The sequence below is a fragment of the Oryctolagus cuniculus genome, chromosome 20, assembly GCF_964237555.1.
Source record: "Oryctolagus cuniculus chromosome 20, mOryCun1.1, whole genome shotgun sequence".
NCBI lineage: Eukaryota > Metazoa > Chordata > Mammalia > Lagomorpha > Leporidae > Oryctolagus > Oryctolagus cuniculus.
In genome coordinates, this window is record NC_091451.1 from 15,376,081 (window position 1) to 15,389,511 (window position 13,431).

The following is a 13,431-nucleotide window of genomic DNA, read 5'->3' on the forward strand; positions in this document are numbered from 1 at the left end:
CACAGTGCAGCTCCTCCCTGGTGCAGGGATTAAGATTTGTGCATGACCCTCTGCCCATAAATAGATGTTAGATTGAGCTGGGCCTGGAAAGTTGAAAGGGCTTTGGAAAATTGGGTAAGAAAAGGAAAAACCTTCCAAGCAGAAGGCGGGAAACTGGCGTGAGAAGCTGAGATAACCAAGGCTTGTTAGGAAGGCAACATGGAGTTTGTTAGCCAAGAGAGGGGCCTTGGCCATGTCCAATGTCAGAACGCGTCTGGATATTACAAGTGCTGTCCAGGGAACTTGGGGCTGCGGCCGGGACCCGCTTTGTTCTCAAATGCCTCTCTCTGCCTAGGGAGCCTCAGGTTTATCACACTGACAGGTGTATGCACACCTGGAGCAAGTGACTCCAACCCCACCTGGCTGGGGCTTCCTCATTTCTGTTGTTGGGGCTGGCCATCCAAGGACACTTGTGGGCCATGTTGGGAGGAGACATGGAAGCAGAGGAGGTTGGAGGGAGGTGGGCACAGCTTTACCCAGCCCTCTGCCCCACAGGGAGCTAGAACTGACTGCAAGATGCCTCAAAGGTGTGGAGCAGGAGAAGAAGGAACTGAGGCAGCTCACGGAGTCCTTGCAACACACACTGGAGGTGAGAGTGGCCGCCAGGCCTGTGTGGCTGCTTGGTTGTGCCGCGTGCCACTGGTTTTCTAACGGTGCTTCCCCAAGGGTTATCTGCAAGGCAGATGACACCAAGGGGTGCTGAGCGAAAGGCTGTCTCCTCTGCCATCAATCGATCGATCATGGGAATCCCAGCCAGTAGGCATTGGTTGATCTCAGACCCTGGGGGCAAATCTCAGCTTGCCCTCACCGTGACCGTGACCTCAGGAAATCCACCTTCTTCGGGGCTGATATTTGCACACCTGACAGAGGACTGGTTAGGGTAGGCTGTGGAGCCACCTGCTTCCTTCTTGTGGCTCATTTATTTTAGCTGCTGTTGAGTGAAATGGAGCATGATGGGAAATCAGCTGCCAGGTCACCTGCCTCTGATACCCCAGAAACCAGGAGGGGCAGTGGAGGTGGCGTGTGTCAAGGACAAAGTGTAAACCGCAGCCCCAGCTCTGCCCCTACCGCCCCACTCCCCCTCCTCTCCCTGTGCAGCGATGCTACCCTGCTCCAGCCACAGAACTCATGCCGTGAGGAAGCCAAGCGCTTTCGGCCTCCCTAGCCTTGCTCATACTGTGGCTTTATGCATCAGATCCTTTCCACCTCGTCTCTGCCTGGAGAACTCCTATTCATCCTTCTAAAGGCCGCTCAAATATCTCCTTCGTCGAGCTTCTCTGGTTGTTGGGTGCAGGTGTTTGCTCTGAGCTCAGGGCTGCCACAGCATTTTGTACATCTGTTGTGAGACTTCACAGTCTAGGTTGTGTTGTTCAGTCGGTGAACTTGACTAGACTGTATCTGGATGCTCTCTCTAAGCCCAGTACCTGGAGAGCGCCTGGGGCGTGGTACGTGACCTGTGCATGTTACTGAACCCATCCATTGCCTTGAAGACTAAGCAGCTTTCCAGCCTTGCTTGATTGATGGGAGCATTGTGTGGGGTGCCTCTGTGTGCTTATCTTCACGTCATAGGAGGTGGTCCCCAAGAATCTGCCTGGGGCTGCCACCTGTTGGCTGGCTTCACAAACACCTGGCTCCCTCTTGGGGGAACAAGGACCTCAGAAAGTCACGCTGCCTTTGGGACCTAGGAGGAGGCCACTAATGTGACTTTCTGGTGACTCCAACAAAACAACTGAGGCTGGGAAACATTATAAAGAAGAGAGGTTTACTGTGGCTCATGATTGTGGAGGTGCAAGGTCTTGGGGCTGCATCTAGTGGTGGCCTTGGTGCCAGCTTAGTCCCCAGGTGGTGCCAGGCATTGCGTGGCAAGCAACAGGGAGCACACATGTGTATGTGTGTCTGTCTGCTCTCTCCCTCTTCTTACAAAGCCCCAGGATTCGGTCATGGGGGTGCCACCCTAACCACTCTATCTAATCCCAAAGGCCCCACTTCTAAGCATCACAAGTTAAGTTTCCACTTTATTGATTTTCTTAAATGTAAGATTATTTATTTTCAACTACTTGGAAAGCAAAGTGACAGAGAGACAGACACAGAGACAGAGAGAGAGAAAGAGAACAGAAAAATCTTCCAAGTATCTGCAACAGCTGAAACCAAGAGCTCAGAACTCCATCCAGGTCTCCCACATGGGTGGCAGAGGCCCACGCACTTGAGCCATCATCTGCTGCCTCCCAAGCTTCATTAGCAGGGAGCTGGACGGAAAGTGGAGCAATTGGGATTTGAACCAGCACTCCTATAGGGGACGCATGCATCCCCAGAGGCAGCTTAACCCACTGCACCACAACATCTGCCCCTCCACCCTCTTCTTTTTTTTTTTTTTAAGTATTTATTTATGCATTTGAGAGGCAGAATTACAGAGAGAAGGAGAGACAGATCTTCCATCCGCTGGTTCACTCCTCAAATGGCTGCAATGGCTGGAGCTGAACCAATCCAAAGCCAGGAACCAGAAGCTTCTTCCAGGTCTCCCATATGGGTGCAGGAGCCCAAGCACTTGGGCCATCTTCCACTGCTTTCTCAAGCCATAAGCACAGAGCCGAATTGGAAGAGGAGCAGCCAGGACTTGAACCAGTGCCCATATGAGATGCCGGTGCCACAGGCAGAGGCTTAACCTACTACGTAGGTTCTTTTTCTCCACAGTGCCAGTCTTGTCTTTTTAAAAATATATTTATTAATTGTTTATTTGAGAGACGGAGAGAAAGAGAGAGAGAGAGAGAGAGAGAGAGAGAGAGAGAGAGAGAACCTCCATTCATTGGCCTACTCCTCAAATGACTGCAACAGTCAAGGCTGGGCTGGCTAAAGCAAGGAACTCAACCCAGATCTCCCACGTGAGTGGCAGGAACCCAACTACTTGAGCTGTAACTGCTGCCTCCAGGGTCTACACTGGTAGGAAGCTGGAGGTAGAGCCAGAGCCAGGGATTGAACCCAGGCACTCCCATACAGGACCCATCCTATTAATACCTTATGACAATGAGGAGCGGGGATTCAATTTCAACACATGAAACCTTGGCAGACACTCAAGCCATCTGAGACTGGGGCCGGCTCTGTGGCACAGCCTGTAAAGCTGCTGCCTGCAGCAGCGCCAACATCCCATATGGGCACCGGTTCAAGTCCCAGCTGCTCCTCTTCCAATTCAGCTCCCTACTAATGCACCTGGGAAAGCAGCAGAAGTTGGCCCAAGTCCTTGGGCCCTTGCACCTGCATGGGAGACCCAGAAGAAGCTCCTGGCTCCTGGCTTCAGTTTGGTCCGGCTGTTGAGGCCATTTGAGGAATGAACCAGCTGATGGAATATCTCTGTTTCTCCCTTTCTCTCTGTAACTCTGCCTTTCAAATAAATAAATAAATCTAAAACACACACAATTAAAAAAAAAAAAAACAACAACACTATGAGTCCGTAGCAGTGCCATCTTGCCGGAAGCTGGACACAAGAGTGAAGAGTGTGCCCTCCCTGACACTTGTGATGGAGGAGGAGCCGTGTCTCCTGGTGAGGAAGCCCTTGACCTTGTACCTCAGGAGGAGGAAACATTTTAGGTGCCCATCAGGGAGATGGAGAGGAGACGGCCCCTCCCAGGAAGCAGGGCGCGGGAGGAAGGTGGGGGCAGCCGCGGTGTGCGGGGGTCGGAGACTCTCACTCGCGCTCCTTCTCCTGCCCTTCTCCGTCCTCCGTGCAGGAGCTGTCCATAGAGAAGAAGAAGACGCTGGAGATGCTGGAGGAGACGGAGAACCAGCCGCCGCCGCCCAGCGCGGGGCTTCAGAACAACCTGCGGCAGATCGAGGAGAAGATGCGGCAGCTCTGGGAGGAGAAGCTCCTGGCCGAGAAGCGGTGAGGAGCCCGCAGCCCCCGGGCCGCGGCCAGCTCCGGGGCCGGGAGCGGCCCTCTGCACTCGGGTCCTCACTGTCCACACGGGTCACTTCGTTACCCTGGCAGGCGGGGCGGGGTCTCCCAGCCCCTGGTGCCTAGCAGGGAACAGCCCCAGAGAGCTTTTCTGAGGTCCGAAATGGCAAGGCCTGGGCCCTCAGGCTACCCCGAGGGCTCCCGATCACGGGCCCTGCCATCCCTCCCCTCACCTGGGTGACAGCCCAGAAAGGCCTCGGGGTGGCTCGGCAGCCCGTTGTCTGGGAGGGGCCGCCCTCCCGTCGGCCTCCCGCTGCGGCGAGTGAGCGTCCGGTCAGCGGGTCAGCGCCTGGTCGGCCCCCGCAGGATGAAGGAGAACGAGGCGCGCTCGCGGGCCCTGGAGGAGGAGCGGGAGTTCTACTCGAGCCAGTCCCAGGCGCTGCAGAACTCACTGCAGGAGCTCACGGCCGAGAAGCAGCAGGCAGAGCAGGAGCTGAGGGTGCGTGCAGGGCCCTGCCCTCCCCGGGGACTTGCACCTCACAGGTGGGCTGCCCGAACCACCTGGGCTCACCTGGCCGGAGGCTCAGATCCAGGAGATGGAGCCACGGGGTGGGGGTGGGGGACAGCCAGCCAGTCAATCTGCTGCCCAGTGCTGCCGGTTCAGGGCTCAGACACAGAGGATGGTTCTAGTAACTTCCATCCAACCCCACTGAGCCAGGGGTGATCGAGGGAGGCTTCCAGGGACCCAACCCTCCCCGTTGCCTCGCTGTGCACTCAGGCGGAGGTGAAGGTCCGTATGGACCTGGAGAAGCGCCTGCGGGAGGCGGAGGGCGCCTTGCGGAGCCTGGAACAGGGGCTCAACTCCAAGGTGCGGAACAAGGAGAAGGAGGAGAGGATGCGGGCAGACGTGAGCCATCTGAAGAGTAAGCCCCGCCCTCCTGGACTGGCCCTGGAGACGCCCCAGCCCGGCAGCTCCGCTCCGGCTGGAGCCGAGGCCCAGAGCTCCACGCTGGGCCCGGGGATGCAGGCGGCATCCATGGGTCTTGATGGGATGTCTCCCGCAGACCCTGCCTACGGGCATTTGGCACTGCTTCCTTTTCGCTGGTGGTCGGGGTCGTGGGAGGGGGTAGCCTGCAAAGGCTCAGAGCTCTGGCCTCGACAGACCCGGCCCCCCGAGATGGCTGAAGGAGCAAAGGGGGCCCCTTCAGCAGGTGGCTCTGGTCTCTCGAGGGGTGGGGTCAACCCCACCAGGGTTTCTGGGAGGGGAGGGATGGGCGGAGAGCGAGCGAAGGAGGTGGCGGCACTCGCGCCTCCCCGGCCTCGCCCGCAGGGTTCTTTGAGGAGTGCATCCGGAACGCAGAGCTGGAGGCCAAGATGGCCGTCATCATGAAGAACTCCGTGTACATCCACAAGGCGGCCACGCGCCGCATCAAGAGCTGCCGCTTCCACCGGCGCCGCTCCAGCACGTCCTGGAACGACAGTGAGTGCGGCCGTCTGGGTGGCCTGGTGGGGCGGGGCCGTCCAGCCTGGTGGTGACCAGGCAGGAAGAGGGCAAGGGGACCAGGCAGGGAGAGGGCAGGTGGTGAGCGAGAGGAGCAGGCCCAGCTCCAAGGCTGGAGAGCATGGCCGTGAACTTGACTCAAGCAGCCTTGGGCAGACAGGGGGGCATCCCAGAGACCAGAGGCCTGTGCGACAAGGAGAGGCTGGGAGAAGCCCAGCTGCCCCCAGGCGGGGTGGGGACGGGGCCAGCCTGGGCAGAGGGAGGGCCATCACGTGGCTGGCCCGGCCCTGTCTCCCCAGTGAAGCCGTCCCAGTCCTTCATGACGTCCCAGCTGGAAGCCAACAACATAGAGGAGCTAAAGGAGGTGGCCAAGCGGCTCAGCCGGGACCAGCGCTTCCGGGAATCCATCTACCACATCATGGCCACCCAGCCCGGAGCCCCCTCGGTGCCCCGTGGTGGCGGCAAGTGACTGGGGCTCTTCTCCTGCCTCGGGGGAAGGGGAAGGGGAAGGGGTGGCCCAGGGAGGGAGGCCCGGCTCCACCTGGCTTCTCTCCACTCTGGCCTGGGGCCAGCCTCACCCTTGCTCACTACCCTGGCTTCTCCACTGGACCCTTGCAGGCCCAAGCAGGGGGAGTGGAGTGATATCGCTGGCCAGGGTTTGGGTTTGTCCATCCCAGCGACAGGCAGGGCCTGCCGCTCTCTGTGGCTCCTCCTGGTCCCTGGTCCTCACGGGTCAAGGCATCCCTTACCCAGGGAGGGTCCTACACACCTTCTGGGACACGCCCTCCCCTTTTGCTTCTGACCTCTAACCTCACAAAGACATTCCTCCTCTCCCCCCACCCCAGCCAAGGGCTTCCCTTATACCACATGCTAGGGTAGGGGGAAGACCTTGGGGCAGCAGCCTCGGGCTCATGGCGCACACACACACACACCCCAAGGCTCGCCACAGTCTCCCTTCCCTGGAGTTGGGCCCTGGCCGTGGGATGACTCACCTGGAGCCCTGGGGCCAGCAGGGATACTGGGGTCTCTCGCCTGGAAGACAAGTCACAAGCTCAGAGGGAAGAAGGCGGCCCTGGCTCCTGCGTTCTCCACTCTGGCCACTGCTGGGCGTGACCTAGCAGATGGCGCCCTCCTTGGAGGCTTTGCTGCCTCCTGTCCCTCCGAGCCTTACCCTGCTGAAGCGGTGAGGCCATGGACCCCAGCAGATGGACCAGTGACAAGCCAGGGTCTGCTGGGCTCACAGAAGAGGGATCCACTGGGGACCAGGGCACTCCGGGACACTGGTGGCATTTGAGGTGCTAACTCTCCGCCGCTTGGAAAAGCAGGACGTTCTGAGAGATAGACAGGTGGTGGCAGCAGGGAGGGCCCAGGGGAAGGAGCAGGCACCCAGGGGAGCCTGCAGCAAGAGCAGTGCCTGCTGCCTGGGAGAGTGCACGCGCCAAGGCCGGGCCACGCTGTCCTGCTCCGGCTCAAGGCTCCTTGGTGACACTCGGCTCCAAGGTCCCCTTCTCAGGGGTAGCTTCAGCCAGTGTGCCGGATCGAGGTGGGGGCAGGGTTGGGGTGCCTGGGCAGCAGTGCATTTGAAAGGGCTCTGTCTGGATGTAAAAGCTTTAAACACATAGAAACCTGGAATACTTTATCTACTAGGGGGAAGATTCACAAACCCAAGCTCCTGTTTTTGTTTGTTTCCAAAGAATTATATGAATGGTGGCTCGCCCCTGGAGAAAGACCTTTCGGGAAATGTTTCCAATGCATGTGTTTTGCCGGGAAGGGAAAGTGCACATCTTGGTCTGGTTGGTGCTGCTGCACCTGACACTGGGTCACTTGTGGAGGACAGGAATGCACTGGCTCATGGCTGTGGAAGCTGGGACATCCAAGACCGAGGTGCTGGCATCTAAGGAGGGCCGTTCTGTCTGTCTGTTTGTTTAAAGATTTATTTATTCATGTGACAAGCAGAGTTACAGACAAGCAGAGGCAGAGAGAGAGAGAACCTCCATCTACTGGTCCACTCCCCAAATAGCCACAACAGCTGGAGCTGGACCGATCTGAAGCAAGGAGCTTATTCCACGTCTCCTACATGGGTGCAGGGGCCCAAGCACTTGGGCCATCCTCCACTGCTTTCCCAGGCCATTGCAGAGAGCTGGATCGGAAGTGGAGCAGCTGGGACTTGAACTGGCACCCATAGGGGATGCCGGCACCACAGGTGGCAGCTTTACCTGCTAAGCCATAGCGTGGGCCCTGGGAGGGCCTTCTTGCCTCATCACCGCACAGCGGGAAGGCAAAGGCTGCGAGAGGACCCATTCCTGCAATAATGGACCCACTCCTGTGCTAACAGCACTAACCCACTGATGAGGGCAGAGTCCTCCTCACTCCTTACACAGTCCCACCTCTTAATGCTACTATAATGACAGTTCGATCTTAACACGAGTTTGGGAGCGGACAAGCATTCAAAACATAGCGGTACAGTTCCATGCGGATGCACCAGTCCCCCCTTCCTCTCCTTCCTCCTATTCTCACCCTGCACTTTCCATACCTCACGCAAATCTGGGTTACCGTCAGCCAATGGCTCAATCCAGAAGTGTTTATTTGTTAAAAGCTTACTAAGTATGTAGCACAGTGAATAGAAAAATAGCAGCACCTCTATGTGAAAATAGGTAGGGGTGTAGATTGCTTACTGGAAATATATGCACCTGATTTTCTTTTTAAATTTGTTAAATAAACTCTTATTTCTTAGCCAATTAAATGTTTCCTGCAGTATTTTGTTAGTACGCAGTGCAGTTATTGCTAGAGAGCTGCTGCCACCTGCAGGCCAAATGTGGGATTGTTGTCTCGCCGGCTGCACTGCCCAGCCTGCCTGCTCCGCAGAGGGGACTCCCCACCGAGACACCGCCTGTACGCGGCTTCTTTAATTAACTGAAAAATCTGCGCTCCCGCCCTGAGGTCCTGGCTGTTCCCACGTAGCGAGGACAGTCAGCTGGAATTTCTTCTGAGGAGGGCACGGACCACAGGACACCTATGACCTGCTAGTTCTAGAATCTCCGCTGGAAACTGACAGGTGTCACCTCCCCTGATGAGGTGGGATTTTTGCTTTTGTTAGTGATCATACAAGGGGGCTTCAAAGGGCTCATGGGACATGTGTGCTATCCTTTTTAAATTTTATTTTTGAGAGGCACAGAGAGGCATGGAGCTCCTGTCTGCTGGTTCACTCCCCGGATGCCTGCAGCAGCAAGGCTTGGGTCAGGCCGAAGCCAGGAGCTGGGAATTCCATCCAGGTCTCTCACATGGGTGGCCGGGAGCCGAGTATTTGAGCCATCGCTGCTGCTGCCCAGGGTGTGCATTAGCAGGAACCTGGAATCGAGAGTCCCCAACCCAGGTGGCAGAGACTCCGTTATGGGGCCGTCATCTGCTGCCTCCAGAGGCACTATCAGGTGGTTGGATGGGAATCAGAACACTCTTATATGAGATGCGGGTGTCCCAAGCAATAGCTTAACCCGTTGTGCCACAATGCCTGCCTCCTTTTTAAAACTTAAAAAAATATATATTTACTTATTCAAAAGGCAGGGTTACACTGAGAGGGGAAGACAGAGAGAGAGAGAGAGATCTTCCATGTGCTGGTGCACTCCCCAAATAGTCACATAAGCTGGGGCTCGGCCAGGCAGGAGCCAGGAGCTTTATCCAGGTCTCCCATGTGGGTGCAGGGGCCCAAGGACTTGGGCCACCATCTACTGCTTTCCCAGGTGCATCAGCAGGGAGCTGGATTGGAAGTGGAGCAGCCAGGACTCAAACCAGTGCCCATATGGGATGCTGGCACTACAGGCAGCAGCTTAACCCACTGTGTCATAGCACTAGCCCCAATTTTTTTTTATTGTAGTAAAACACATCTGACAAAATTTATCATTTGAACCACTTCTAAGTGTGCAGCTCAGCAGTGTTAAATATATTCACATTGTTGTATAGCCAATTTTAGATTTTTAATCTTGCAAAATGTAAACTCTACCCATTAAATAATGAGTTCCAGGGCCAGTGCTGTGGCATAGTAAGATAAGCCTCCACCTGTAGCACTAGCTTCCATATGGGAACTGTTTCATGTCCCAGCTGCTCCTCTTCTAATCCAGCTCCCTGCTATGGCCTGGGAAAGCAGAAGGTGGCCCAAGTCCTTGGGCCCCTGCACCTGCACGGGGGACCAGGCTTCAGATCTGCCCAGCTCTAGCAGTTACAGCCAACTGGGGAGTGAACCAATGGACAGAAGACCTCTCTCTGCCTCTGTCTGTCTGTGGCTCTGCCTCTCAAATAAATAAATATTTTTAAGATTTATTTTATTATTTATTTGAAAGTCAGAGTCACACACAGAGAGAAGGAGAGGCAGAGAGAGAGAGAGAGAGAGAGACACAGAGAGGTCTTCCATCCGGTGATTCACTCCCAAGTTGGCCGCAACAGCAGGAGCTGTGCCAATCCTAAGCCAGAAGCCAGGAGCTTCTTCCAGGTCTCCCACGTGGTTACAGTGGCTCAAGCACTTGGGCCATCTTCTACTGCTTTCCCAGGCCATAGCAGAGAACCGGATTGGAAGTGGAGCAGCGGGGACTCGAACCTGCACCCATATGGGATGCCAACACTGGAAGTGGTGGCTTTACCCGCTACACCACAGCGCCGGCCCCAATAAATAAATCTTAAACAACAAAAGAAGAAACAATTAAGTTCCCTATTATCTCCACCCACCTCCAGACCCTGGCAAGCAGCCCTGTAGTCCCGTCTATAAATTGAAGTACTTTAGATACTTCAGATAAATAGAATCACTCAGTATTTATATATATTACTTATTTGGGAGAGAGTGAGAGAGAGCACGCGCTGTCATCCACTGGTTCAATCCCCAAATGCCCCAATGGCTGGGGCTGGGCTGCAGTCAAAGCAGGATCCAGGAACTCCATCCAGACCTCCCCTGTGAGTAGCAGGAACTCAATTACTCAAGCCGAGCCATCCCCTGCTGCCTCCCAGGGTCTGCATTAGCAGGAAGCTGGAGTCAGGAACTGAGGGTGAGTGTTGAACCCAGGAGCTCCAGTTTGGGATGTGGCCATCTTTTTTTTTTTTTTTTTTTTTTTTTTTTTTTTGACAGGTAGAGTTAGTGAGAGAGAGAGAGAGAGAGAGAGAGAGAGAGAAAGGTCTTTTTTCCGTTGGTTCACTCCCCAAATGGCCGCCATGGCTGGCGCTGCGCCGATCCAAAGCCAGGAGCCAGGTGCCTCCTCCTGGTCTCCCATGCGGGTGCAGGGCCCAAGCACTTGGGCCATCCTCCACTGCACTCCCGGGCCACAGCAGAGAGCTGGCCTGGAAGAGGGGCAACCGGGACTAGAACTCGTCGGGGATGTGGCCATCTTAACCAGTGTCTCCAAGGCTTGGCCAAGCACCCACCCGTGGTGTGAGTGAGTGAGTGAGTGAGTGAGTGTGTGTGTGTGTGTGTGTGTGTGTCCTTAGGGGTTTTTTCTAGCACGAGCCAAAATTTCCTTCCTTTTTAAAGCAAATAGCATCCCATCACTTAGATTTAAGAGGAAAACCTGATTGCAATCTTATGCTTCTGATGGGGAGGGCCCTGCCTGTCTTAGAGGACAAGAGAGTCACAGCTGAGGGGAACCGGGTCCCTACCCCAACTTCCCCCAACCCCGGCCCACAGCCTGGTGCTGGTGCTGTCATGTGCACTTCCTCATTCTCCCCAGCAGATGGCAGCATGCCATCTGGGAAAGCGAGCTGAGGCTCAGTAGGAAGGGGCGGGCTTTGGGCTGAGGCGGTCCTGAGTGGTTGGTGTTGTCTCCAGTTGCTCTGTCTTCAAGATGAGAAACAAAAGACTGCTCCAGCCATCGCTGATTACGAATTCACCACGGACCATGCCCTTTCACACTGATTCTCTCGCTTTGTCCTCACAACATCCTTTTCTTTGATTTAGAGGGAGAGAAAAAAAATGAAAGCAGGTGCACTTGGAAGTCCAGGCCCAAAGCAAGTGTTCTCTCTGGCAGCCCCTGAACAAAGGTGCATTTTTAAAGGGAGAGTCATTCATTCACTCATTCAGTAGATCGGGCGCCTCTCTGTCTAGGTCCCAGGAATCTCTCCTCAGGTCTTTTCTGGATTGGCTCAGCTGCATCAGAGGGTGCTGCTCTCCACCTCTGGCTGGTCCTGCTCACTGAGGACCCTGCCCCAGGCCTGGGCTGTCTCCATCCGGTCCCTGGCTGCCCTCCTGACATTTCACCTTCCACCTTCCCCATGCCCAGGGTCCCACAGAGCACAGACCCGTGACAGGGAGGAGGCAGCCAATGGGGACACCTGGGAACTGGGGAGGCTTTCTGGGGGGTCCTGAAGAGACCCAGCCTCCCCAGGGCCAAGGGAGGCTGTGCACTGACAGTTGTGTGCCCCACGAGCCAGGGCACCCCTTCTTCTGAGAACCGTGTGGTCAGGTGACTTAGTGGTGCGCCAGCATCACAGATTGCACCTACCCCAGCAGAAGGTCTGCGACGTCACCAGGCCACCTGCTCTTAGGGGACAGCGTGGCACACGCGGTCTGTCGCTGACACCGTTAGGTGCCGTGTGACTGTCGATGCTCTCCTGCCTGCCTCCAGTGCTCCCGTCACTCCCAGGCCTTCCCATCTGGGAGAGGTCTTCTGGAAGAATGTCAGCTTTGCACGCGATGAGCAGCAACGCCTTGTCTTCATACGTGCTGCGTGGAGTCCGTGGCACTTACACCACTGGGCGTGACTAAATGCCTCCTCGTTGCTCCTCTGTAACCTCGCACCTCCACCTGTCTGAGGCAGCTTCCTGTGCGTGGCATCCATCGCAGGGCATCTGCCCACCTAGGCCACTGCAGCAGGTGCAAGCAGGGGGCCCGCGTGGTGACCCACCCGAGCACAGCGAGTCCACCTGTAGCATTTCCCGTGAAGGACTTTCTTCTCTGGGGAAGGAAAATGACGTCTTCCCTGGTTCCGCTGCTCGGACTGACCCTGGTGCCCCCACTTCCCTGAGCTCAGGAATGTCACATCACGGCCACGTGAGCAATTGGGAGCTCCACAACTTGGAGGGGTGATGGTGGCACTCTCGCTTGTCCCCTGCAAGCTTTGGTGATGTGGTGGGAAGTGGACACACAGATGGACCGCTCTGGTTTTAACCTGAGTAACTAAACCTCTCCAGAAAGGAATCTGCAGATAAAAATCACGCATGCAACAAAGAAAAGGAAGTGCTGGCCCTTCTCCCACTCAAACCAGGGAGGAACAATACCAGACCTAGCTCCCCTAGGTTTGAAAGGCTCCAAACGCCGAGGGCATTTGGAGCAGCGGGTAAGACGCAGCGTGGGGCGGTGTTGTGGTGCAGCAGGCTAAGCCGGCATCCCGTAGCAGAGTGCTGGCTCAAATCCCAGCTGCTCTGCTCCCATCCAGCTGCCTGCTCACGCACCTGGGAAGGCAGCAGAAGATGGCCCTGCCACCCTCATGGGAGACCTGGGTGGAGTTGCTGGCTCCTGGCTTCAGCCTGGCCCGGCCCTGGCTGTTGTGGTCACTGGGAGAGTGAACCAGCAGAGGGAATCTCTCTCTCTCCCCCTCCATCTCTCTGTCACTCTGTCTTTCAAATACATAATAAATAAATAAATCTTTTTTTAAAAAGCCAGAGAAATGCAACTTGGAACACCACACCCCACGTGGGAGTTCATGGGTTCAAGTCCAGCCGATGGATGATCTCTTTGTTGCTCTGTCTGCCTTTCAAATAAAGATAAAGAACTTTTAAATGAGCCCAGCAAATATAACACTTGGCTCATGTGCAGAGTCTGTTGAGAGAGGCTTCCGACGCCCCGGAGGTTGATGGTGTGGGAGAGAAGGTGGCCACTGCCAACTGAGAGAGAGAGAGAGAGAGAGAGAGAGAGAGGAGTCAGATGGGGAATGAGAATTTCTAGAAGTACCTTAGCCGACTTATTTCACTTCTGCTTCCTGTGCAATCTGTGACTGGAGAAAAAAAATCCATGACTCATTGAGTCTATAAA

The 13,431-nt window shown here is 55.8% G+C and overlaps 1 protein-coding gene across 1 annotated transcript in view; it reads left to right on the plus strand.

Moving 5' to 3' along the window:
• The window catches only part of PLEKHD1 (pleckstrin homology and coiled-coil domain containing D1), a 46,030-nt gene extending 32,833 nt beyond the window's left edge, over positions 1-13,197 (plus strand). The window contains exons 8-13 of the mRNA XM_008248580.4: positions 535-628; positions 3,762-3,913; positions 4,292-4,424; positions 4,704-4,848; positions 5,256-5,405; positions 5,726-13,197. Coding sequence (XP_008246802.4) covers positions 535-628; positions 3,762-3,913; positions 4,292-4,424; positions 4,704-4,848; positions 5,256-5,405; positions 5,726-5,895 — 844 coding nt within the window. The 3' untranslated portion in view covers positions 5,896-13,197. The remainder of the gene's footprint in view (positions 1-534; positions 629-3,761; positions 3,914-4,291; positions 4,425-4,703; positions 4,849-5,255; positions 5,406-5,725) is intronic.
• The last annotated feature ends 234 nt before the right edge of the window (positions 13,198-13,431 follow it).